The following is a 25,375-nucleotide window of genomic DNA, read 5'->3' on the forward strand; positions in this document are numbered from 1 at the left end:
CAATTTCCTCAGCTAATTCTTGTTCAGTGGGTGTGATTACTATACTTGTATCATCAGAAAAAAGAACTAGCTTTACGTCTTCATGAATATAGAATGGGAAGTCATTAATACAAATGAACAACACTACGGGACCCAAGACTGAATCCTGTGGGACACCATTCTTCATACCTCCCTAGTTAGAGGACTCTGCACTGTTAATTTCAACCGTCTGGATTCTTCCAGTTAAATATGAATTAAACCGTTGTTTCACTGTCCCTCTCTTTCCACAATACTTAAGCTTATCTAGAAGAATTTCATGATTCCCACAGTCAAAATCCTCTGAAGAGATCACAAAATGTCTCAGTGTGTGATGTTCGGTTATTCAGAGCATTTGATATTTGATCAGTGAAAGCTTATATAGCATTTTGTGTTGAAAGGCCTTTCTGGAAAGCATATTACCATTTAGTTAGTACTTCATTTTTACAAATATGTGAAGCTACTCTTGAATACATTTTTTTCAGTAATTCTGGATAAAACTAACAGAAGTGAGATCGGGCGGTAGTTGTTAGCAACAGACCTATCCCCTTTTTTACGCAATGGTTTAACTATAGCATATTTTAGCCTACCTGGAAAAATTCCCAGTGTCAGTGAGCTACTTACTACATATGTGGGTGAGAATCCTACTTATCTGTTGGGACCAACCTTTTGTACTCTGTTGGAAATGCCATCAATTCCATGCAAACTTTTACTTTTGAGTGAATTTATTGTTTTCCTAATTTCAGAAGCGCAGCTGGGTTGAATTTCAATTTTATCAAATTACATAGGTAATGCCTCTTCCATTTACTGCCTTGCATTTTCTAAAGAATAGCTGTATCCTATTTTCTCCCCAAGACTTAAACAATATTATTAAAATTTTTTTCTACTTCTGACTTTTTGTTTAAAATTTTTCATTGTTTTCGATAGAAATACAGTCTTCCTGTGCTTTTGGTTGCCCTGTTTCCGTTTTAACAATATTATAAATAGTTTTTGTTGTGGGTTGGCAGGAGAGCCAACACCGGGCTACAAGAGGAAGCCGAAAGGCACGCGTTTTAGCTCACGCAGGCTGGCGTGAGGTCTGGAACAGGACAGGGAAATTAGACTTTAGAAAAAACGGACGTAGCTGGTGCAATACTTAACTTTAATCCATAAATACTGAACGTCTCTCTTGACGATACATTATGCACAGTATCAATAGTAACTGGTAATGGCGCCTTGCTAGGTCGTAGCAAATGACGTAGCTGAAGGCTATGCTAACTACCGTCTCGGCAAATGAGAGCGTATTTTGTCAGTGAGCCATCGCTAGCAAAGTCGGCTGTACAACTGGGGCGAGTGCTAGGAAGTCTCTCTAGACCTGCCGTGTGGCGGCGCTCGGTCTGCAATCACTGATAGTGGCGACACGCGGGTCCGACGTATACTAACGGACTGCGGCCGATTTATTTAAAGGCTACCACATAGCAAGTGTGGTGTCTGGCGGTGACACCACAGTTTTCATTTTATCAGTGTTGCTAATCTCAGACATAATGCACATACTTCTGGACTTTTTAGTAACTTTTCTTAATGCAGTGGAGTGGTTTTTGTAATTTTTCTCTGTTTCTGGACCATTGCTCCATCTAGCCACAAGATAGATTTCCCTTTCTGTTTACAAGAAATTTTTATTCCTTCGGCTCTCAGATGGTTTCTCAGAATTATCTTTCACTGTTTTCTAAGGAAAACTGTTTTAAATTAGCACCAGATTCCCTGTAAACCTCACCCCCGTCTAACCGTTGCAAACTTTCCCTAAAATGTGAGAGTTGTTAAATCGTTATTGAACGCACTATTTTGGAGGACTGTTTTGTTGAGTATGGAGCTATGTCATATACTGTAATTAGCTGTGCATCATGATCACAGAGACCATTCTTAACAGGAAAGGTTTTTATTTGATTAAATTTATCTTCGTCTATAAAAACATTATCTACCAGTGTACTGCTTTCCAGTACACCCAAGTAGAAAAATCAATAACTGACGTCAAATTGAAAGAACCAAGTAATACTTGAAGGTCAGGCTTTCTATCGGACTCTTTCAGAAAAACTACATTTAAATCCCATTTGCATCCCTCTGTCTGACAGACAGCACAGCAAAGAATCCAAGTTCTTCAAAAATAGCTGGAAACTTATCAATGGGGACCTAAGCACAGCTACTATACAGTTATAAAAGTATCATTGAAACTTCGTGGCAGATTAAAAGTGTGTGCCGAACTGAGGCTCGAACTCGGGACATTTGCCTTTCTCTGGCAAGTGCTCTATCAACTGAGCTATCCAGCACGACTCACAACCCGCCCTCACAGCTTTACTTCCCCCAGTTCCTCGTCTCCTACCTTCCAAACTCCAAAGAAGCTCTCCAGCGAAACTTGAAGAAAGGATATCGCGGAGACACGGCGGAAGTAAAGCTATGATGACGGGTCGTAAGTCGTGTACCAGAATTCAGTTAAATATTGTTTTCGAAAGTAAAGTCCGTTCAACTAATGTTGACAAAAGATAATGTTTTATACGTACAACTGCATCCCAAATACATCTGGCGAATTAATATCAATTAAATATTAATCGCAAAATTACATTCTGAATAACTTTGGGAATATACCTGTCTCAAAAAATCTAAGACCAGATTTTTAATTCGCTCACAATTGCTTTAAGAGAAGACACTTTAGACTTTATTCCACAGTCATTCCAAAGTCTACTAAGACGGCAGAACGAGTCGTAGAAGGAATAACTGATTCAGATATTGTTCCTACGGCGTTTAGAAACATTATAACTAATTTAACATGCAAACTGACTATCTCCATTATGTTAAAAGTGTTATGAATTATAATATGGCTTGCCGCTGGATCTAGAAACGTGCGGGGGCGTTCTGAAAAGTAACGCGTCCGAATTTTTGGTGAATGCTCGTAAAGTTTTTTTAAATAAAACGAGCGTTATTAATATACTCCATATTTATTTTTCATGCCTGCATATTTGCAACACTCTGCCGTTAGAGGGCGCCGAATTGTGTGGTGTAACATGGCGACGTGTAACGCAACTATGTCGGTGCGTGAGACACAGCGTGCTGTAATCAGTTTTCGAATTCCAAGAGTTCCTCCACACATGGAGCACCCTGTGCTTGAGCATTACAACGCCAGACCACACACGAGCGCTGCGACATACGCAGCAATGCACTGCCATGGGTTCACCGCCATCGATCATCCTCCACACAGTCCCGACTTGGCCCCATCTGACTTTCATCTGTTTTCAAAATGTAAAGAACACCTTCGAGATCTTCGCTTTGACGCTGACGAAGCGGTGCAAGCACAGGTGATGTTGTGCCTCCGTCAACAAAGACAAACATTCTACAGTGACGGTACCAACAAAGCGGTCTGTCGTTGGCAGAAATACACTCCTCAAATGGTTCAAATGGCTCTGAGCGCTATGGGACTTAACTACTGTGGTCATCAGTCCCCTAGAACTTAGAACTACTTAAACCTAACTAACCTAAGGACATCATACACATCCATGCCCGAGGTAGGATTCGAACCTGCGACCGTAGCAGTCGCGCGGTTCCGGACTGCGCGCCTAGAACCGCTAGACCACCGCGGCCGGCATACACTCCTCGCCAGGATGATTGTTTCGAGAAATAGACAGGTACACACGAAAAATAAAGCTGTAGAATGTTAATAAAATTTATTTTACTGAAAAAGCTGTAAGAATTTTCGCAAAAAGAATTCCGACACTTTACTTTTCAGCACATCCTCCTACGTATTCATACTTCTGTTTTGTGACGTCATTTGCGTTAATGTGGTGGGGATGGGCAGGGTTATACAGGATGGTCAGGAACGATTTGAAAAGCTTGTGAGGATGTTCTACATCTACATCTACACTTATACTGCACAAGCCACCCAATGGTATGTGGCAGAGGGTACTTTAAGTGCCACTGTGATTACCTCCCTTTCCTGTTCCAGTCGCGTATGGTTCGCGGGAAGAACGACTGTCTGAAAGCCTCCGTGCGCGCTCGAATCTCTCTAATTTTACATCCGTGATCTCCTCGGGAGGTATAAGTAGGGGGAAGAAATATATTCGATACCTCATCCAGAAACGCACCCTCTCGAAACCCGGACAGCAATCTACACCGCGATGCAGAGCCCCTCTCTTGTAAAGTCTGCCACTTGAGTTTGCTAAACATCTCCGTAACGCTATCGCGCTTACCAAATAACCCTGTGACGAAATGCGCCGCTCTTCTTTGGATCTTCTCTATCTCCTCTGTCAACCCGACCTGGTACGGATCCCACACTGATGAGCAATACTCAAGTATAGGTCGAACGAGTGTTTTGTAAGCCACCTCCTTTGTTGATGGACTACATTTTCTAAGGACTCTCCCAATGAATCTCAACCTGGTACCCGCCTTACCAACAATTAATTTTATATGGTCATTCCACTTCAAATCGTTCCGTACGCATACTCCCAGATATTTTACAGAAGTAACTGCTACCAGTGTTTGTTCCGCTATCACATAATCATACAATAAAGGATCCTTCTTTCTATGTATTCGCAATACATTGCATTTATCTATGTTAAGGGTCAGTTGCCACTCCCTCCACCAAGTGTCTATCCGCTGCAGATCTTCCTGCATTTCGCTGCAATTTTTTAATGCTGCAACTTCTCTGTATACTACAGCATCATCCGCGAAAAGCCGCATGGAACTTCCGACACTATCTACTAGGTCATTTATATACAGGGCGTTTCAAAAAGAAAGAGCAGATTTCAAACATTTATTTCTCAAAAACTACAAATGATAGAAACACAATTCAAACGTTTCTTGTCAGAGAAAGGTTCAAAGTTTTTCAATGGTCCGCGCAGAAGTTCCATGCAAATCCGCAGTGGCGCTGGCGTTTGTTTGTAGGAAAATGGCGACGACACCACAGGAACGATCATTTTGTGTGCTGCAATTTGCAAAGTTAGAGTCCATTGTTGGTGTGCAACGTGCATTCCGCCGTCAATTCAACAAACAGCCGCCTCGTCATAAGCAAATTTATGAGTGGCATCACAGATTCGTAGAAGATGGTTGCATCTGCAAGCGAAAAAGCACGGGTCGTCCACGCACATCGGATGAAAATGTCGAGCGTGTCCGTGCAGCTTACGAAAGGAGCCCTAGAAAATCCACGACACGGGCAAGTCACGAACTAAACATGTCTAAAACAACGGTATGGCGCGTTCTGAGTAAGCGTCTGCACATGAAGCCGTACAAACTGCAGTTATTGCAAGCATTGCGTCCTGACGACCACAACAAAAGGTTCGAATTTTCAACTGCAGTTCTACAGGACATGGAAGAGGACAATTTTGCCGAACGATTAATTTTTTCAGATGAATCAACGTTTCACATTTCTGGTAAAGTTAATCGGCATAACGTACGAATTTGGGCGAGTGAAACTCCGAGGGACGTTATTCAACATGAAAGAGACTCACCAAAGGTTAACGTCTTTTGTGCAATTTCGGTAAACAAAGTTTATGGACCTTTCTTTTTCATGGAGAAAACTATCACAGGAACCATTTACCTGGACATGTTAGAAAACTGGCTATTTCCTCAACTTCAGGAAGATTCAAATCACTTCATCTTCATGCAAGATGGCGCCCCACCACACTTCTCTGAACCTGTACGACGGTACCTAAATAACACCATTCCAGGACGGTGGATTGGAAGAGCAGGAGCACAAGATCAATGTCATCGTCTGTGGCCTCCCAGGTCACCAGACCTTACTCCCTGCGATTTTTATTTGTGGGGGTACATAAAGGACTGTGTTTATGTCCCACCTATGCCCGCTACTCTTCAAGAGGTACGACATCGAATTGTTGCGGCCGTGAATTCGGTAACTAAAGACCAGTTGCGTCGTGTGTGGCAAGAAATGAGATACCGGTTTGATATTTGTCGTGTAACAAATGGTGCTCATATTGAGGTACAGTTTTGATATTTGTTGTGTAACATTTGGTACTCATATTGAGTGAAGGACCGTTGGAATTGTGTTTCTATCATTTGTAGTTTTTGAGAAATAAATGTTTGAAATCTGCTCTTTCTTTTTGAAACGCCCTGTATATTGTGAAAATCAATGGTCCCATAACACTCCCCTGTGGCACGCCAGAGGTAACTTTAACGTCTGTAGACGTCTCTCCATTGATAACAACATGCTGTGTTCTGTTTGCTAAAAACTCTTCAATCCAGCCACACAGCTGGTCTGACATTCCGTAGGCTCTTACTTTCTTTATCAGGCGCCAGTGCAGGGGAGGTTGTGCTGAGAAATTATTATTAAAAAAAGTTTGAAACGTTGCGCCGTTTTCGAGTTATGTAGCATTCGGGTTATCCACTCAGGTCGTCGCGTGAACAAATTCAAGCACTTGCAAGCGCTAAAATTCGGTAGTGCACATACACCTGTAGGTTCGCGAGTTACCACTTGCTCAAATGCTCAGCAGCAGTTAAGATTTGCCTTTTTCATAAGTGATAAATTTAAGTTAAAGTCAGCAAATGTTACGTTTGTTCGGTCTGAGGAATCCAAGCGAAGAACACGTTTGCGTTACACTGCGTGCCTGGCAGTCTGGTTGAATATGGGCGAGTGCCGACGTGATTAATGATTCGTAAACGGCCCAACGTAAAGTATTTCTTTCGTAAGAATTATTTCTTAGCATGACTTCCCCTGCAACGCCCTTACAAGCTTTTCAGATTTTTAAGGGCTGCTAACTGAGTTGATACTGAGGCAGGTCAGTACGAACGTCCAGCACTTTATTTTGGTCAGGGTCTGCCAAAATTTAGTTGGCAACAGTGGAAAACATAACACGACCGATTGCTCTTATTGTGATCTCTGTTAGTTGTGTTCACTACTGAACTACGTCCTTTGAATAAGCCCGTCGGTGTGGCCGAGCGGTTCTAGGCGCTTCAGTCTGGAACCGCGCTACCGCTACCGTCGCAGGTTCGAATCCTGCCTCGGGCATGGATGTGTGTGATGTCCTTAGGTTAGTTAGTTTTAAGTAGTTCTAAGTTCTAGGGGACTGATGTTAAGTCCTATAGTGCTCAGAGCCATCTGAGAGCCTTTGAATAAATGTTTTGACTTTTCGTGTGATACATGTAACGTAACATATTTAGCACAAGTGAGTTTTGGGGCCAATCTTCTGGAACTGACTGCAGCCTGTATAATTTATCATTGTTACCAATGTAGTATGGACTTGAGGTGTAGTCAGAATCTGACTCATCATAGACTCCTGGTGACAGGTAACGCAACAGCGTGCAGTCTACTGCCTGTGACATTGCAGCCAGCGTGACGCTGGCAGCGCCTGCAAACTGCGCGGCAGGCCGCCCGCGCGACACCTAAGTTTGTTTGGTTGCGGGCTGTGTTGGGCGCGCCGCGCCGCAGCATCCGAGAGGCGAAAGGGGCCCAACTGGGTCACGCCAGCCGGCCGCGGCCGACTGCCTCCGGCTGCAGCCGAAGGGCCTCCCCAGCCCAGCCCTGCAGTCCGCCCTTCAGCCCTCCGCAGCCGGCCAGCCGCCGCCCGCCAGCCCACAGCGGCGGTCGATGGCGGCGCCCGCGGCCCCGACACGGCCGTTCCCTCCAGCCGTGGCCGATACGGCTGCGATCGCTGAGTGCGAGCAGCACATCGCGTCAGGGCGCAGCAGAAGTCAGCTCACTGCCTTACACAACTCACAGAAAAAAAGTCGTCTTACACACGGCAGAACCTGTTGCGGCCCTTCCTATTCGTGACCAACTAGATGATATAAATAATAGCTTCTGACTTCCTGCAGTCCACCTATCTCTAATGAAGTAGTGTCTGCAATAAGTTGTCCAAATACCCAGTGAGGCCTTGATAAGATTTCAAAATTGTGCAAGGATTCGCAGATTGCTTTAAATGCCCAGACATATGAAACTGTGCACTGCACAAAAGGCAGAAAACTAGTATCCTGTGACAATATCAGTGAATGACAGTTGGAATTACTCGATTCATAGAAATACGTGAACGTAAGAGTTTTCAGGGTTATTGAATGGAATCTCCGCCTACGCTCAGTATATGTCAGACGGGTCACAAATAACTTCTGCGACCCACCCTAGAATATTGCTCAAGTGTGTGAGACCGATCCCGAATAGGGTACCAGCACATACTATACGTGTGCTAAGAACGTCAGCACTGACGATGATTGATTTTACTGAGCCACGGCAGTGTGTCACGAAGATGCTGATAAGAAGGAATTGGTAGACGCTTAAAGGTAGACGCGTACTATCCCGCGGAAACCCGCTTACAATGTTTCTGGAGTCAGAGGTAAGTGCTGAATCTAGGGATATTCTTGAGCCCCCTACGTATGGCTGCCATAGCCAGCGCGAGGACGAGATGGAACTAACTAGATCCCACACAGATGCGTCCAAGCAGTGACTCATCCCTCGCTCCATACGTGACTGGAATGGGGGAGACGCTCTGACATGACGTACCACACACAGTAGATTCTCCCCGGCACTTCGCAGTGGTTTGAAGAGAATGCATGTACATGCAGAGCCAGAAAATGTTAGTGAACTCCCAATAAATTTAGTTGTATGTTCACATAACGAAGGCAAAAACTGTCACTACCTCTATGAAGCTATAGGGCTTAACACAGCTACATCTGAAAGTATTTTCTCGTTTCACAATATCGGCGCACCACGAGGGAAAGCAAGGCGAGGCCACGTCAACTATTGCTGATACTGTCTCAAAGATATCACAATTGCCACGTGACTGTTTTTTACCTCCTTTTTGACACCGTCGTAGATTCGGCACCATAGGTACTTCCAAGTGTTTCATTATTACCTTGAGGTAGTTAGCGGCACTCCACGTCACAGCACATGCCAAGAACACGAAACGTGTTTACAGCTGCGCCACGTCTCACGCTGTGAATTAGGCTCGTGATAAATTGGCTGGCAAATGCCCGTTTGACGTACCATACCATATAAGTGGCGCTAACGTGGAAATAGTTGTATGGAGAGATGCTGCCTGTTACGTTCTTGGCATGTGCTGTGAACTGCAATACGACTAGTTAACATAGAGTAAGCCGGCCGGAGTGGCCGAGCGGTTCTAGGCGCTACAATCTGGAACCGCGCGACTGCTACGGTCGCAAGTTCGAATCCTGCCTCGGGGATGGATGTGTGTGCTGTCCCTAGGTTAGGGACTGATGACCTCAGCAGTTAAGTCCCATAGTGCTCAGAGCCAAGCCACCATAGAGTAATAATAAAAGCGCTTGCTTTTTACCAACTGATGTTCTTTGAAGATTTATTCTTGGTGTGCGTGAGGTTTGAGGGTAAAACAAGGGCAATGTTTAGTGTCGGAACTCCAAAAGTGAATCTGAACAAACTACAAAATCCTTAGAACCCGTGTTAGGTGGAATATTTCCATACGGGTTTTGCTGTCTACATTATTGGCCGTGGTATTGCTTTCAGGGTAGATCACACATTTCGATTTGGGTGGTCGTCCCTGAAGTTATGGTAGTCTCCATTAAGCCTTGCTACCTTTCTCGTAGTCATCGATCGGGGGACTCTACACTTGTTGCACGGTTGTGGACTGACATACGCTACATGGCGGAGTTGGCCGACAGTGTTGTGAAGGAGGTCCACGTTACTGAATAGCATAGAAGCGAGGTGTAGTCAGGTAGTAACACCTACGATTTGTTTTCTCGCTACAGGAAACAGATAACCACATGCGGCTCGTTTTAAAATACGCGAGCACTCCTAGTGAACGCGCGACGTTGGGGGCGCTAGAGTACGGGGACACAGGAGTCTATCGGCAGTGGCGAGAGCGAGGGCTGTTCTCCATACTTAAAACTTTTTCATTCCTGGCCATGTTGATGCATCAGGCGGCATGAACGGGACTTTCTTTTTCTTGATTCTGGCGATGGATGAGACGTAAATGCCTTTATCAATCCTAAAGCGAAGCGCGAGTCCGGTCAGTGGAAGCTAGCCACGTCACGATTGCACTAGAGATTTTCCAGTCATCAAACGAGACTCCTAAAAAAGTGTTATCATCGGCAATGGAATTTTGGCGTCGACGTTGTGAATAATCTGCATAGCTAAAGGGTGGTTACGTCCAGAAGTGACACAGATCTCATATTTTGATGTGATTAGTCTGTGAGAAAAATATCAGAGGCGTTATAAGTTAAATACGCCTCATATATTTCTCGTCAGACCATCAAGTGCAAGGCGTGTTCTACATGCAGATCTCTATCTACATACGTACTCCGCAAGTCACCGTAAGGTGCGTGGCGGAAGGTACCTTGTACCGCTATTACTCATTTCCTTTCCTGTTCACTCGCAAACAGAGCGAGGGGAAAGCGTCATTCTGTATGCCTTCGTACCAGCCCTAGTTTCTCGTAGCTTATCTTCGTGGTCCTTAGGCGAAATGTAAGTTGGAGGCAGTAGAACCGCTCTGCAGTCACCTTCAGATGCCGGTTCTCTAAAGTTTCTCAGTAGTGTTCCTCGAAAAGAATGATGCCTCCCCTGCAGGCATTCCCATTTGAGTTCCCGAAGCATTTCCGTAATAGTTGCGTGTTGTTCGAACTTACCAGTAACAAATCTAGCAGCCCGCTTCTGAATTGCTTGGATGATTTTCATTAATACGACCTGGTCTGCATCCCAAACGGTCCAGTAATACTCAGGAATAGTTCGCACCAGCGTCCTGTACGCGGCCTACTTAACAGATAAGCCACACTTTCCAAAAATTCTCCGAATAAACCAAAGCAGAATATTCGTCTTCCCTACCACAGTACCCACTCGCTCGTTCAACTTCGTATCGCTTTGCACTGTTACGCCCACATATTTAAACTTTGTGACTATGCCAAGCAAGACACCTCTAATGCTGTATTGGAACATTAGGATTTGTTTTTCCTAGTCATCCGTATTAACTTACATTTGTCTACATTTAGAGCTACCTGCCATCCATCACAACAACTAGACATTTTGTCTGAGTCATCTTGTACCCTCCTACAGTCACTGAACGACGACACCTCACCGTACACCGCAGCATCATCAGCAGACAACCGCAGATTGCTGCCCACCCTGTCCGCCATCTCACTTATGTATACAGAGAGTGACAGCGGTCCTATCACACTTCCTTGGGACACTGCTGATGAGAAGAGCCATTGTTGTTGTTGGGTGAAGGCACTGGTGACTTTGCGCAGCAGCATGAGATGCAGGCAGTCTATTACTACAGGGTGGTCCATTGATAGTGATCGGGCCAAATATCTCACGAAATAAGCATCAAACGAAAAAACTAAAAAAACGAAACTTGTCTAGCTTGAAGGGGGAAACCAGATGGCGCTATGCTTGGCCAGCTAGATGGCGCCAACTGCATGTTTTAAAATAGGAACCCCCATTTTTTATTACATATTCGTGTACTACGTAAAGAAATATCAGTGTTTTAGTTGGACCACTTTTTTCGCTTTGTGATAGATGGCGCTGTAATACTCGCAAACACATGACTCACAATTTTATACGAAAAGTTGGTAATAAAAAAATGGTTCAAATGGCTCTGAGCGCTATGGGACTTAACTTCTGAGGTCATCAGTCCCCTAGAACTTAGAGCTACTTAAACCTAACTAACCTAAGGACATCACACACACCCATGCCCGAGGCAGGATTCGAACCTGCGACCGTAACGGCCGCGCGAGTTGGTAACAGGTAGGTTTCTTAAAATTAAAATACAGAAAGTAGGTACGTTTGAACATTTTATTTCGGTTGTTCCAATGTGATGCATGTACCTTTGTGAACTTATCATTTCTGAGAACGCATGCTGTTACAGCGTGATTACCTGTAAATACCACATTAATGCAATAAATTCTCAAAATTATGTCCGTCAACCTCAATTCATTGACAATACGTGTAACAACATTCCTCTCAACAGCGAGTAGTTCGCCTTCCGTAATGTTCGCACATGCATTGACAATGCGCTGACGTATGTTGTCAGGCGTTGTCGGTGGATCACGGCAGCAAATATCCTTCAACCCTCCCCACAGAAAGAAATCCGGGGACGTCAGATCCGGTGAACGTGCGGGCCACAGTATGGTGCTTCGACGACCAATCCACCTGTCATGAAATATGCTATTCAATATCGCTTCAACCACACGCGAGCTATGTGCCGGACATCCATCATGTTGGAAGTACATCGCCATTCTGTCATGCAGTGAAACATTTTGTAGTGACATCGCTAGAACATTACGTAGGAAATCAGCATACATTCCAACATTTAGATTGCCATCGATAAAATGGGGGCCAATTATCCTTACTGCCATAATGCCGCACCATACATTAACCCGCCAAGGTCGCTGATGTTCCACTTGTCGCAGCCATCGTGGATTTTCCGTTGCCCAAGAGTGCATATTATGCCGGTTTACGTTACCGCTGTTGGTGAATAACGCTTCGTCGCTAAACAGGACGCGTGCAAAAAATCTGTCATCATCCCGTAATTTCTCTTGTGCCCAGTCGCAGAACTGTACACGACGTTCAAAGTCGTCGCCATGCAATTCCTGGTGCACAGAAATATGGTACGGGAGCAATCGATGTTGATGTAGCATTCTCAACACCGACGTTTTTGAGATTCCCGATTCTCGCGCAATTTGTCTGGTACTGACGTGCGGATTAGGCGCGACAGCAGCTAAAACACCTACTTGGGCATCATTATTTGTTGCAGGTCATGGTTGACGAGTCACATTTGGCCGAACACTTTCTGTTTCCTTAAATAACGTAACTACCCGGCGAACTGCCCGAACGCTTGGATGATGTCGTCGAGGATACCGAGCAGCATACATAGCACACGCGCGTTGGGCATTTTGATCACAATAGCCATACATCAACACGATATCGACCTTTTCCGCATTTGGTAAATGGTCCATTTTAACACGGGAAATCTATCACGAAGCAAACACCGTCCACACTGGCGGAATGTTACGTGATACCACGTACTTATACGTTTGTGACTATTACAGCGCCATCTATCACAAAACGAAAAAAGTGGTCCAACTAAAACATTCATATTTCTTTACGTACTACACGAATATGCAATAAAAAGTGGGGGTTCCTATTTTAAAAAACGCAGTTGCTATCCGTTTGACCTATGGCAGCGCCATCTAGCGGGCCAATCACAGCGCAATCTGGTTTCCCCCTTCAAGCTAGATGAGTTTCGTTCTTTGTAGTGTTGTTGTTTGATGCTTATTTCGTGAGATATTTAGCCCGGTCACTATCAATGGGCCACCCTGTAAACTTAATGTTCTTTACTATCCAGATTACGGCTCTTATGCCATTATCGGATACAATGGTAAACGTTGTTAGACCATTACTAAGTCATAACTGTTAGGGCAGTCCAAAGCAGGTAAATAAGGCTAACACATTTCTTTAAGATGTAGCTGCCAAACAAGTCCCAGTGTTAGTGTTAGCGCTAGTACTAGTGGAGCAGTACTGGTGTGGGATTCTGACGCTGAAAGTCGCAACATATAAAACATACTCCTCGTTACCGAGCCACAGCAGCACTACAACGCTAACTCGGTGTTCCACAAAAGAGGAAGGTTTACGGCGGTCGAAATGTGAAAACTTCTACTTTCCTCTAGGGATTAGGTGATGAACCGCTTTTAACCGTGGACTATCACATAAAGAGCTTCCTGTTATGGACTTCCCGACGCAGTCCATTGTACGGGGGCAATACAGAAAAAATATTATAATCTAAAAATAACTGGAAAAAACAGCGGCTGTTTCTGTCTCCCTACCTCTCTGTATTTCAGCATCTACTGCTGAAAAATGGGTTCTTTCTCAGCAACATTAGGAAACAATGACGTGTGAATATTGGTAAATAGCTGCTAGTGTAACAGTAATTGCTTTCACTTCACCCTCAGAAGCTCGTCAGCTGATTTGTGTCCTACAACCATTCAGTTACATGACTGAAAAAAAAGACAGAAAAATGTTGTCGCCAAATAGTTAAACTTCGTACTCGCAGAAGATGGATTTGTTAAGATAACCAATGCTTGTCACTGTCTACTACGTGCCTTACTGAAGTAACCTTTTCATTTCTTTCTTTTTATTTTATCCCCCTCGGCCCATATGGGGGGGGGGGGGGGCTGTCAGTGGTGTAATATTCCACTCTTCAAAGAAACGAATTAAAAAATTATAGTGACAACTGGAAACAAAATATGGGGCTGGTTTTTCTACTTTAAATTAAAAATCAAAGAGGAACAGTTAGAGAAACGAAAATATATACATTCTAAAAACACATCGCAGGAAGGTGAAAGTCTTCTGATAAAAACATTGAACCATTGCATTGTCAAATAAAAACGGAAGGACCTACGTAGGGTGAGAAGCATAGTCAGAAGAGAGAGAGTGTGTTTCATAAGGTTACGGAATGTGAGTAGAAAGATAAGCGTCTGTTAGGTAGGAAAACTGTGGAGATGATCCCTAGGAGTTACGGTGGATAGTGGAAAATGCAGTCGGTGAAAAGACAGAGAATGGGGAATTCTGTGTTGTGTGCGTAGGGCAGTGATCACAAGAAGAAAAGGATGGGGATGTGTGGAGAGGAAAAAAGGAGAGAGGAGCCCTGATGTGATGTAAAGTGGGATAGGTGAGGAAGAGTTATAGTCGGTAGGAGGGATAAATGTCGGGGCGGATCTCACGTCTGGGAGAGGGAGTTGGTTGAAGTTGCGTTGGGATAGCAGATCGAGTGTGTGTAGGTGTAGGGACGGAGAGATGAGTTTGCGAAGGTGCGGCAGCATACCAAGGTTGGTGACAAGGAGATACTGAGGTGTTCGCTATGAGTGAGAAGGGGTGGGAACTTGACGAGATAGTAGAGGATCCATGTGGGCGAAAGTAAACGAATGTGGAAAGCGAAGTGGAGTGCATGGCGTTCGAGGATTTGGAGGTACTTAAAGAACTTTGGTGGGGCGGAGGTCCATGCAACATTAGCGTAGCAGAGGATGAGTCAGATCAGGGTTTTGTAGGTGTGAGGAATAGTGAAGAGGTTCTCTCAGTAGTTTTGGTGTGCTGTAAGCTTTCTGTTGGATGGTTAGTAGGTGAGGTGTACACGTTATTTGTCGGTCAAGGTTTAGTCCAAGATATTTTAGGGTGTTAGTTAACTGGATAGAACGGAAATCATGGAAGCAGAAAATGCGGGTTTCGTCCTATAATTATTGCCCAGGTTTTGGAGGAATTGATCTTGAGGAGCCATTGGTTACAGCAGGAAATAAACTGACAGAGGTTATTTGAAGGGATGGTTGGGATTTCTGAAGTATAGGTTAGAGGCCGAGGAAAGCGGTCTTATGGGAATACTGAAGGAGGTGGACTGGTGTGGGTGGCTTGGGCGTATCAGCAGCGTAGAGGAGATAAAGGAGGGGAGAGAGGGCAGAGCATTGAGACACTCCTGCAGTGGGATAGTAGGTCCAGGAATTTGTATTGTTAATAGAAGAATGAGCAATTACACAGGAAGAATGCAATGAGTTGGATATAGTTAATTGGAAGTGCGTAAGTCTGGTGTTTGAAAAGAAGACCAGAATACTGCACACTGTCGGAGTCTGTTTGTAGGTCGAGGGAGACAAAAATAGCATACCTACAGAAGTTGAGTAGGTGGGATAGGAGGTGGATGAGATGCAAGAGCTGTTCATCGGAGGAAAATCTGGGACGGAAGTGACGATGGTTAATGGGAAAAATTGTTGATAGATTCGTCGGGAGAGGATGGATTCGCAGGCCTTGCTAAACACTGAGGTGAGGCATATGCGGGATTAGGAGCAGTTATCAGTAGGAGATTTGTGTGGTTTGGGAAAAAGTAGAGTTCTGGATGTTTTCTATTGTTGATGATAGTAATCTGTGGAGAGAACAATGGTGCAAAGGATTCCAAGAGTGGTGAGTAAGCATTCTTTGAGGTGTCGATAAGTAATGCACTCGTGACTGGGGAAATGTTGGTTTTTTTGTAGAGTACTTCTTTTTTGTCGCTTGCCGTAACTGCTGTATTTTATTCTCTTGGTGATACGTTACCCAAGTACTGGAAGTTGAACGCCTGGGACGGGACGGCAGTGTTAGTACGTTCGTACATGGTAAGGAAAACTGAGTAATCAAAATGTGGGTCATCATGGAGGGAGAAGATGTCAGAGGGATAGGACTGAAAACGGTTAGCTTTGGTCAGGTTGTCAGGTATGGGATGATTATCGAGGAGAAAGAGTAGTGAGGTGTGGAGTTAGTGCTAGTGAGTCGATGGAATGCTTTCCTGTACTTGGAAGAGTTAATGAGGAGTGTAGCGTTGAGTCTGGTGCACGTCTGGCGCCAGAACCGGCGTTTAATAAATTCCTGATGTCACTCCGATCTTTTGCCAATGGCGTATGAGTGTATCCCGACCACGAGCCAGCAAGAAGGAGCGGTACATACGGTGGGATTCTCGGGGGTGTGGTAAGGATTGTGGGGACAGCGTGGGGCGGTGATGATACATGGTCTGGGTAGGAATGAAGGTGGCTATAGCGCCTGAAGCAAACTTGGTAATCGCTAATTTACGGACACGCTACACGTAAAGGGTGATGACTGGTATTATTGTTCCGTGAGGCAAGGATGGATCTCTCTAGGCAAGGATAGATCTCTCTCTCTCTCTCTCTCTCTCTCTCTCTCTCTCGCTCTCTCTCTCTCTCTCTCTCTCTCTCTCTCTCTCTCAGAGTTTCGTAGCGATTATTTCGGCGTACAGAGTCCACTGGTTTTCATTATTGGGTAATTTAGTTTAATTTTAATTTTATGGGTCTCACGGGCAATTTGGTGCACCATCGGTCTGTGAATCGAGTTAAGTTTCTTGTATGTGTTGCCGTATTTTAACAGTGTGCGAATAGTACACTACTGGCCATTAAAATTGCCACACCACGAAGATGACGTGCTACATACGCGAAATTTAAGCGTCAGGAAGAAGATGCTGTCATATGCAAATGATTAGCTTTTCAGAGCATTCACACAAGGTTGGCGCCGGTGGTGACACCTACAACGGGCTGACATAAGTTTCCAACCAATTTCTCATACACAAACAGCAGTTGACCGGCGTTGCCTGGTGAAACGTTATTCTGATGCCTCGTGTAAGGAGGAGAAATGCGTACCATCAGGTTTCCGACTTTGATAAAGGTCGGAATGTAGCCTATCGCGACTGCGGTTTATCGTATCGCAACATTGCTGCTCGCGTTGGTCGAGATCCAATGACTGTTAGCAGAATATGGAATCGGTGGGTTCAGGAGGGTAATAGGGAACGCCGCGCTGGATCCCAACGGCCTCGTATCACTAGCAGTCGAGATGACAGGCATCTTATCCGCATGGCTGTAACGGATCGTGCAGCCACGTCTCGATACCTGAGTCAACAGATGGAGACGTTTGCAAGACAACAACCATCTGCACGAACAGTTCGACGACGTTTGCAGCAGCATGGACAATCAGCTCGGAGACCATGGCTGCCGTTACCCTTGACGCTGCATCACAGACAGTAGCGCCTGCGATGGTGTACACAACGACGAACCTGGGTGCACGAATGGCAAAACGTCATTTTTTCGGATGAATCCAGGTTCTGTTTACAGCATCATGATGGTCGCATCCGTGTTTGGCGACATCGCGGTGAACGCACATTGGAAGCGAGTATTCGTCATCGCCATACTGGCGCATGACCCGGCGTAATGGTATGGGGTACCATCGGTTACACGTCTCGGTCTACTCTTGTTCGCATTGACGGCACTTTGAACAGTGGACGCTACATATCAGATGTGTTACGACCCGTGGCTCTACCCTTCATTCGATCCCTGCGAAACCCTACATTTCAGCAGGATAATGCACGACCGCATGTTGCAGGTCGTGTACGGGCCTTTATGGATACAGAAAATGTTCGACTGCTGCCCTGGACAGCACATTCTTCAGATCTCTCACCAACTGAAAACGTCTGGTCAATGGTGGCCGAGCAACTGGTTCGGCACAATACGCCAGTCACTACTCTCGATGAACTGTGGTATCGTGTTGAAGCTGCATGGGCAGCTGTACCTGTACAAGCCATCCAAGCTCTGTTTGACTCAATGCCCAGGCGTATCAAGGCCGTTATTACGGCCAGAGGTGTTTGTTCTGGGTACTGCTTTCTCAGGATCTATGCACCCAAATTTGTAAAAATGTAATCACATGTCAATTCCAGTATAATATATTTGTCCAATGAATACCCGTTTATCATCTGCATTTCTTCTTGGTGTAGCAATTGTAATGGCCAGTAGTATATTTCCAGAGGCAGAGAATGAGGACGAGCTCAGCATTCCCATGAACGAGCGTGGAAAACCGCCTAAAAGGACACTCATGCTGGCCTGTATACCAAACTAATAGCCGTGAAACTTGTTGCCAAATCGAAACTGTGTGTAGGTGGAGGCGGCACCCGGACCCGGCACGCCTGCCTTCGCGGAGAATCCCCTGAGCGGCGGAGCTGGACGGCTTCCATCTGCTGCTGCTCGTCCTCACCGCTGGACTCCCGACAGCACCTTCTCTCCCAGCTGCCGAGATTTGCAGAGGTCGTCCTGCGTACCTTGCGGGAATAGTCCTCCTGGAAGGGAGGATACTGCGAAGGGACGAACGGCTCAATTACAGCCTAGGGGCACGAATTTCCGTTCACCAGACCGGGCGTGGACCACCTGCCTGCCTCGCAAGCCAGCACTTTCGAGGCTCGAGCTGTGCGAACAGGCTAGCGAAGCAACGTGCCGCGGTGGTATGAGATCAGTGTCTATTTTGGCATACGTCTGGAGAGTTATCGCGTTACTCGAGTTGTTTTGGCGTATCGTGCTTCCAGTAATGAACTGCAATGAGGGTACTCGCTGTTTGGCGTAACCCGATCGCAGCGGCCGGCGCGCGGCTATCGCAGCGAGGCGAGTAATCGATCCGCGCCGGGATGAGCGACTGCGGCGCCGGCCGTAACGAGATACGCACTCGACCGGACGTGTGATGTGATCGATCGCCGGCCGGTGGACCGTGAAACGCGCCGCTAAACGCTCTCCAAAACGTTAAGCGAGGACTCCACGCCTGCCGGCATCCGTCCGGTAGCTCAGACAAGGGCCCTCCGAAAACTCAGTTCTTCTTAGTTTTACGATCGCTGAGCTGGACATCGCGATGCTGTTGCACATGGCAGACACAGCAAACTCTGCCTGGGGAGTCACAGCTTGCAGCTTAGCGGTTTTCAGGGATACTGTGCCAGTGCGTTGATATAAGGAAAGTACACAACTCACAGTCCAAGTTGTACGCTGCGAGGCTAGAAAAGGGTCCACGAACGAAACAAATAAGAACAAGCGATATTTAACGCAACTATCAAAATAACACCGTTACTGTCGTACCCACTCAGACCGTCCGGATAGCCGAGTGCTTTAAACCGCCCAATTCCGGGCCATGGGGAGACGCTTCGGCTCCGGATCGAATTGAGGACGAGGGTCGGTGTGCCGGCCAGCCTGGCTCTGGATTTTAGGCGGTTTTCCACATCCCACTAGGTGAATACCGGGCTGGTACCGAACTCCCGCCTAAGTTACACGTTTCCCAAGCGATTAGAAAACGTTTAGCTTTACGTTGTTTAGAGCTGGTTGGGTTTGTCCGAGAAAAGTCAGAAAAACTCTGGCGAAAATGTTTGTGAGACACGTTTATGACGCCTCCAAAGCAACCTTGTTCTCAAGTTGCCCCGATGTGCATCGTTCTGGTTGTGGGGATGCGAGTGTTTGAAGCGGTCGCCATCACACCTTGGGGGTCACCAGGATGTTCGACGAGATTTATTTATCAAGTCGTCGAGCTTCATCGAGTGTCAACGAATTTTTCGACTGTTCTAAAATATTTCGAAAGTTCAACATTACTCTAGAGTGTTCAAGATTATCCCGGAGTATTCTTTAATGTTTTCAAATCTTCTTGAATGTTTTAGAATGTTCTAGCGTTCTTTTTTTAAATTTGTCGGAATTTGATTAAAGTTCCATAAAATACAATACATTTCAGAAAAGTCTGGAGCACTCTGCAAGGTAGATTTCACTTCTACAAGAACTCAAGTTGAAGGCTTCCTTCCCGGAAAACACCTTCTGTTCTGCGATGTAGTACTAAGACAATTTACGAGGCTGCAATTTACAGTTCGTATGTGAATACTACGAGAGAACGTAACTGGTAAACTACGAGCGGAAAAGAGGATAAGATAGATGTTCCGATAACGCAGAAGCTACGACATGTTGCAGAGACAACGTACGCGAAGAACCTCCAACAGAGAACCGATAAATCGAGACATTACATGCCTATAATTACACACGCAGCGGAGAGCACGGTCTTTGGCAAGAGAGCCTGGAACTCCAGGAGACGAGCTGGTTGGGGTCTGGCTGCACCGATCAAGACAGGAGCGGCGCGGCACTGTACTACACATCTTCACGTATGACACGGAGATATGCTGGGTACTTTGTGACGTCAACATCTTTGCCAGGAAACAACTGGAAAATAACTTGGAATAAAGGAAAAATCAAAAGAAACCAGTGCAGTTAAGGGTCAGCTATAGACACACTATGGAAGGCCATAAGCAGACTGATAACAGGATAGAAAGTAAGATCACACAAGCAGAGAGATCGAGGGCAGGGAAAGAGCGAAGAGCTATTTGGAAGAAAGAAGACGTTCTGAGGACGTCACTCGTTATCGTAAAGGATCTGAACGAATGAAATAAAACAAACATTAAAATATGTTATGGCAACTGTACCTCACTGCGGTGAGTTTTAAATTCCTTATAATTGTTCATACAGCGATAATTCGGATTTTCCGTACCTCATTTACCCATGACAATAAAGTTTTTCCTTAGCTGAATGCCTGCAAGGATCCCCCTAATAGTGCACGACCGACAGAGTCCTGAGGACAGATAGTATCGTAGATCTCAAGGAGACGAATTCAAAAGCGTTTCTCTCTCTGAAATACGACAAGAGAAAGTAGAATTTACCTGCTCTGAACATTAAACTGATTGCTGTCTTAACGTGGAAGTTCACAATCTTTCCGGCGTGTGACACTAACATACCAGTCTCGCACACTGTAGACGAGTAGGATGACATAATGATAGAGAAGAAAACGGCAACATTGGGTATTCCGTAGGCAGATATTATGATGTGGTTTGCCAGTCTTGATAGTTTCTGCACTCTGGAGGTCCAAATAAAACATGTCGACCTGGATAGAGGCGAGACCTCCTCATGAATGGACTCCGTGTGACTGTTTGTGGCGCTACGGTCGCAGGTTCGAATACTGCCTCGGGCATGGATGTGTGTGATGTCCTTAGGTTAGTTAGGTTTAAGTAGTTCTAAGTTATAGGGGACTGATGACCTCAGCAGTTAAGTCCCATAGTGCTCAGAGCCATTTGAACCATTTTGAACTGTTTATGGACACGTGGTCCCTGCCACCCATCACCGCTTGCAGGTACGAACTGTGTCCCAGTACCTGCACTGTGTGGGATCCACGCAAGGCTAACGCAGACACACTGGACGGGGCCACTTTTTGGTCTAATACAATATAATCTGACACAGTAAGATAATCATGTTTATATGCAGGGTGTGGTTCTGAGCACTATGGGACTTAACTTCTAAGGTCATCAGTCCCCTAGAACGTAGAACTAATTAAACCTAACTAACCTAAGGACAGCACACAAGCCCATGCCCTAGGCAGGATTCGAACCTGCGACCGTAGCAGCAGCGCGGTTCCAGACTGAAGCGCCTAGAACCGCTCGGCCACACCGGCTGGCTACAGGGTGTAATGGACATAAGTGCACATATATTTATACGTGGTACGGTAATATGCACACAGATCAGCGTGTTGGTTGTTTTTTCTCTGTACCGAACAGTCTTTCGACAAACCTGTCACAAGCATTATGACCAGATGGTTTCTGCATGGCCGTAAGTGCACCACTATGTGAACTTCGCCTATCAGTATAGACTAACCATTCTGCGTCCATGTATCCACACTTCAACACCTGATCTGCTGCCCAGGGGAAAGTATGGATTAAAGGCTCGCTCTTGCCACATGATCTTGGAGGTATTAACCTGCCTAAAACATACTACTCCTAATAGCTATTATTATCAGTGTCCAGATGATGTAAATAATGACGTAATATGTTCATTACTACATCGTCAGTCACCAATAGAAATATGTGTACTTATACCCCCTGGTTACTCCCTGTAGATATTCTTTTTTCTTTTGTATCCAACGTACGGTATTTGCGATTCTCGTGTCGAAATAAACGAAATTTTAGTCATTGCAGTAGGAAAAAGACATAATTAAGATACAAACGAATTACAGACATTGGTTGCCAGTGGGCATTGATTTAAATCAATAGGGAAAGTTGAAAATTTGTGCAAGACTAGGATTCGAACCCACGTCTCCTGCTTACTATGCAGTTGCGCTGACCGCTACGCCATCCAGAGACACACAATGGTCATCACAGCTGCACGAACTACCCTAGCATGCCTCCTATCACACCCAAATTCTCAACCTATCCACGCACTACTCATGTAGTGCCGCTTGCCCCTTATCCTCATTACTCGTGGCATTTCGCTGATTACCATAAGGGATCTGTTCTGGTGTGCACCTGCACTGAAGAAATCATTGGCCGTGTTCACCGTAGTTATATCCACACATCAAAAAAAGTTTTGCATCACCTCGGTTCCGAGAGTTCCGGAACCTGTACAGAAAACTGGAATAGATATCAATATAAACATCATTTCCGCCCTTCTTATTGCTCGTGGAAACTACACATTGTATGTTGTACCACCATACAGCGAGATCTTCAGATGTGGTGGTCCAGATTATTGTACACAACGGTACCTCTAATATACAGTAGCACTTCCTCTTGCATTGATGCATGCCTATATTCGTCGTGGCATACTATCGACAAGTTCATCAAGGCACTGTTGGTCCAGATTGTCCCACTCCTCAACAGCGATCCGGCGTAGATCCCTCAGAGAGGTTAGTGGGTCACATCGTCCATAAACAGCCATTTTCAATCTATCCGAGGCATGTTCTATAGGGTTCATGTCTGGAGAACATGCCGGCCACTCTAGTCGAGCGATGTCGTTTTCCTGCAGAAAGTAATTCACAAGATGTGCCAGATGGAGGCGCGAATTGTCGTCCATGAAGACATATGCCTCGCCAATATGCTGCCGATATGGTTGCACTATCGGTCGGAGGATGGCATTCACGTATCGTACAGCCGTTACGGCGCCTTCCATGGCCACCAGCGGCGTACGCCGGTCGCACATAATGCCACCCCAAAACAGCAGGGTACCTCCACCTTTCTGCACTCGCTGGACAGTGTGCCTAAGGCGTTGAGCCTGACCGGGTTGCCTCCAAACACGTCTCCGACGATTGCCCGGTTCAAGGCATATGCGACAGTCATCGGTGAAGAAACTCTCTTACCAGTCAAAGGGACTGTGTCTGTGATACAATGTCCACAATCAACGTCTGTCTTCCGGGGTTCTGGGAACCGGGGCGATACAAAACTTCTTTTGATGCGTGAATATGTGGTGTCCGTTCTTTCGGACATGTTTGAAAGAACAGACACCACATACAAATACGTGACTAAATTTGCAGGCGACGTAGGAGCCCGCAGAAGTGAAAAATTTTGTGCACAGAGCTGCTACCTATTGTAACATCATTGGCTCTAACCCAGCTGGGCATCGAGTTGAACTGGTGTGGGACGTGACGCCGTGTTGCTTCAGGTCCAAGCCAGGATTCAGCGTCCTGGTGACTGGCTAGAGGGGGCACGGCGGTCTCTGACCAACTCGTGAGCCGGAGTTTTCACTCGGGAGAAACATGGTGGACGGAGTAACAGTACAACGCTCTCTGTCTCGAGGTGGCTCAGCACAGCACAGTTGGAAGATGACATCACAGAAACATCGAACACATGGCACAATCGACGCCGATAACACGTCAGATGTGATTGTGTTGTGTTGTGTTCCCTACGGCAACTCACCATCGTTACGCCAGCTGCTGGGTACCCTATGCAGATCGGATATTCGTCTGAGGAAATGAAGTGGAACGACTAGTGTGTATGCAGTCTTGTCGTCGACTGCACCACTATCAGCGGACCTCCAATTCACATCGTGGCAAGGGAAGCTGCAACAATGGTCGCCATGCTGACAATCTGCGCTTCTGCTGACGTCGTGGCACTGTTCGTACCGATACTGGTCTTGCCCACTTCCTGACAGAAGGCAGGCGACGTGGCTGTGCAATCCTGCACAGCGGAGTGAACCATACGTCTGTCCTCTATCGGGCGCTAGCCGCGTGCGGCTGGTCAGACCCTAGACGGCGTTAGTCGATATCTATAAGACGCTGAAACACGCTTCTCCTTCTTACACGACGCGTAACAACATCTCCTCAAAAAAATTAGCACTGAAATGCGATTTCCAACGGAGAAAACAACTGCGTAATTCTTCCTTGTACACAGAAAGTAGACGGCATTGGTCCTCCATATGCTGTGCAGTTGTGCTGAAGTGGTAATCACTGGCATGCTGAAGCACGTGATACAGGGGGTGAACAGAAAAACATCATCATACTCAAAACGGCGTAGCAAAACGTTGGCATTGAAAACAGCATCCGGCCGTCTGCAAATGGATTAATACACGTCCCGTTAGGTTGTCGAGGGAATCTCATACTATTCTTCCTGGAAAACAGTGGCAAGTTAAGGTAACGATGATGGAGGTAGATAGCGATAATGGACCCTTCTGGCCAAAGTAGACCACAAAGGCTCAGTAATATTGGCATCTGGAGACTGTGGTGGCCGGAGGAGGCGCGACAGTTCAGACCTCGTCCTCACAAAACCACTCCAGGAGGATACGATCAGTGTGGACAGCGGCCCTGTCCTCTTGGAACACACAATCGCTGTTGGAGAACAAACACTGTACCGTAGGACGGACGTGATGAGCAAAAATGGTCTCATCATCGTTGGCAGTAATGCGACCTTGACGGTAAGCGTGGAGCCCATGTAACACTTGTGTTGTTGTGGTCTTCAGTCCTGAGACTGGTCTGATGCAGCTCTCCATGCTACTGTATCCTGTGCAAGCTTCTTCATCTCCCAGTACCTACTGCAACCTACATCCTTCTGAATCTGCTTAGTGTATTCATCTCTTGGTCTCCCTCTACGATTTTTACCCTCCACGCAGCCCTCCAATACCAAACTGGTGACCCCTTGATGCCTCAGAATATGCCCTACCAACCGATCCCTTCTTCTAGTCAAGTTGTGCCACAAAATTCTCTTCTTTCTAATTCTATTCAATACCTCCTCATTAGTTATGTGATCTACCCATCTAATCTTCAGCATTCTTCAGTAACACCACATTTCGAAAGCTTCTATTCTCTTCTTGT

General features: G+C 45.8%; 1 protein-coding gene across 1 annotated transcript in view; it reads left to right on the forward strand.

The window, feature by feature from the left end:
- LOC124545950 overlaps positions 1-7,647 on the forward strand; it is an 88,886-nt gene extending 81,239 nt beyond the window's left edge. The window contains exon 4 of the mRNA XM_047124912.1: positions 7,320-7,647. Within this exon, the coding sequence (XP_046980868.1) occupies positions 7,320-7,647 (328 nt within the window). The remainder of the gene's footprint in view (positions 1-7,319) is intronic.
- Positions 7,648-25,375: the final 17,728 nt, after the last annotated feature.

The sequence above is a fragment of the Schistocerca americana genome, chromosome 8 (genome assembly GCF_021461395.2).
Source record: "Schistocerca americana isolate TAMUIC-IGC-003095 chromosome 8, iqSchAmer2.1, whole genome shotgun sequence".
Lineage (NCBI taxonomy): Eukaryota > Metazoa > Arthropoda > Insecta > Orthoptera > Acrididae > Schistocerca > Schistocerca americana.